This window comes from Lactuca saligna, chromosome 4 (assembly GCF_052625555.1).
Source record: "Lactuca saligna cultivar CGN05327 chromosome 4, ASM5262555v1, whole genome shotgun sequence".
NCBI classification, from domain to species: Eukaryota; Viridiplantae; Streptophyta; class Magnoliopsida; order Asterales; family Asteraceae; genus Lactuca; species Lactuca saligna.
The window spans coordinates 91,871,490-91,873,813 of NC_136420.1; the positions used below are offsets into that span (position 1 = coordinate 91,871,490).

The 2,324-nt window shown below is 35.5% G+C and overlaps 1 protein-coding gene across 1 annotated transcript; it reads right to left on the reverse strand.

Moving 5' to 3' along the window:
• Positions 1-638: 638 nt before the first annotated feature.
• LOC145039902 (uncharacterized) lies at positions 639-1,887 on the reverse strand. The gene is made up of 6 exons (XM_078987902.1): positions 1,730-1,887; positions 1,461-1,646; positions 1,273-1,380; positions 1,131-1,200; positions 945-1,043; positions 639-731 (listed from the first exon to the last, which is right to left on the reverse strand). Exons 1-6 carry the CDS (start codon positions 1,885-1,887, stop codon positions 639-641), a joined length of 714 nt encoding a protein of 237 aa, XP_078844028.1.
• Between the last annotated feature and the right edge of the window lie 437 nt (positions 1,888-2,324).

The following is a 2,324-nucleotide window of genomic DNA, read 5'->3' on the forward strand; positions in this document are numbered from 1 at the left end:
GTCAAGGAAGGCCATGTCATAAAGAGAGACGACGTGCAAATGTGCGTCGTCTATAGACGACGCGTATTTACGACGCGCGCTTATGATACGCAATGCGCATCAAGGAAGGCCATGTCATAACGAGAGACGACGCGCAAATGCGTGTTGTCTAGAGACGACACATGCTTATGATACGTAATGCGTGTCAAGGAAGGCCATGTCATAAAGACAGCATCATCTTGAGATGACGCGCGCTTATGATACGCAATGCGTGTCAAGGAAGGCCATGTCATAAAGGAGGACGACACGCATTCGCGTGTCGTAACCTTACGTCTCTCGTTTTTACGATGCGCCTTTACGATGTTTTTATGACGTGCATTTACGACACACATTTACAACGTGAATACACATAATAAATGACAAATATGCCAAAACATTCATTTTCATCTAAACGTCAAACAACTTTACATATATGTTGAATTACCTAAGCTGTAACTACATGTCAAGTTACCTTAAGTAACATTACTAAAAGTTAGCAAAAAATTGTACATGTGTCTCAAAAGACTACCTAGCATTACACATGTCAAAAGACCATACCTAGCATTTCACTGTTAACCATAACATTGTTTTGCAGATACATTGTCAAAAGACCATGCATATCATCGATAAATGAAGCCTGTAACAAACGTTGACCATTCTTCACGTATCTCATCGGTATCAGCAGTCGTGTACTCAACTTTGCAATCCCCGATCTGTGAAAACATTTGCATATTGTTTTTATTAATAAAAAATGGCATATTAACATATTCTGTAACAGTAAGTTGCTATATTTAACAACTAAACATAAAATGTAAATTATTCTTTCTTAATAGAGCATTGTACTTTCAAATGAATGAAAGCACGTATTCTGTAACAGTAAGGATGCCATAAATTATAGTAATGAAAGTAGAATGCTATATCCTTACATTGTCTTTGACCAACACTTCAATTCCTTCTTCCACTATCTCCTTCATGAACCTTAGCATGTAGTAGCCACATTCATTAGATCCGAGCTGAGTTGGACACTACACAATTACATATAAAATGATCATTTCAATTGATCCAAAAAATAAAGTTAAAACTACAATTTCAATAAGGAATTAAGTGCTAACCGTAACATTAACCCAATTTAGTTTAATCCTTTTGTTGGATCCACTTTGTGTAGTGTACAGAACCATTGCCCTATAAAAAAACATGAACAAATATGTGTTTATTGTACTCACATCAAGTGTTTTGATAATTTATATTACTTACGAATCAAGAATTTGTTTCAACTGCATATTGAAATTGCCAGAGCTCAAGGAATCAAGATAATAGCAAGTATCCGATTTCATGTCTAGTACACCCAATACCCAATGTCTTCTACAAAAACCACAAACAACATAAAATGTCTAATAACATAATTGTAGTCATTTTCAAAATAAAATGTCAAATAACAATACCCATGATTATAGGGCATGATGTCATTGCCCTTTCTTATAGACAACCGATCTGCTAAACCTCTGCTTGCATCGTCAATATTCTTAGATTTCCCTTTACGCGTACTTGGTGGGATTACTGTCCGGTTCACAAAGCAAATTTCATGGTCTCTTTCTGGGGAGCCATATTTCAATTTGTCAAACAACACCCTATTATCATACAAACACTAAATTCATTAAACAAATTTTGTTTTAAGACACATTGTTATTTAAATTAAATTTCTTGCACTTACATCATATAAGACACAATAACATCACCGGTCAGCTCATCCATTGTAAGAACTGCTTCAAAATCATCCCAATTTAAGTACGTGTAACTATCGTACCCAAAAAGATCGTTCTCACTCTGCACTCTTATAGAATCAACCTTTGTAACTTGTCCATCAGCCATCATTGCAGTCATTTTCAAAATACTACTCTTCTCAATCCTTATCCTTATCTTCATCTATGCTCTGGTCCACCTTCTTTGCACGGTCACATTTTGTTTATCCTTTTTAATCTTCTTTTCTATTCCAATCACTTCTTCCACATCATTCCCTTCTACCATATCACATGGTTGTTTTTCTCCATCAACCATTTTTCCTGTCCCCGTTTCTTTCTTATTACTTCCTATTTCTTCTTTTGGAGGTGTTGCATCTTCCTTCATTGGTGTTACATCTTCATTCACTGGTGTTGCAGCTTTCTTCACTTGTGTTGCATGCTTTTTCACAGATTTCGCCACCACTTTTCCCTACAAATGCAATCAAAAATACAAAATGAAACAGGAATCATTTACTGAGTTGAAGCTGAAAAAGAACTCACTCAAATATCAAAAAAATTAAGATAACC

What these genes read in the sequence shown, in the direction of transcription:
- LOC145039902 (XM_078987902.1), bottom strand. Translation starts at nt 1,887, where the DNA reads ATGGCTGATGGACAAGTTACAAAGGTTGATTCTATAAGAGTGCAGAGT. An exon ending in ATCATGCCCTATAATCATGG is followed by an intron (nt 1,381 to 1,460) that starts GTATTGTTATTT and finishes TGGTTTTTGTAG; the next exon opens with AAGACATTGGGTATTGGGTG. An exon ending in TTGAAACAAATTCTTGATTC is followed by an intron (nt 1,201 to 1,272) that starts GTAAGTAATATA and finishes GTTTTTTTATAG; the next exon opens with GGCAATGGTTCTGTACACTA.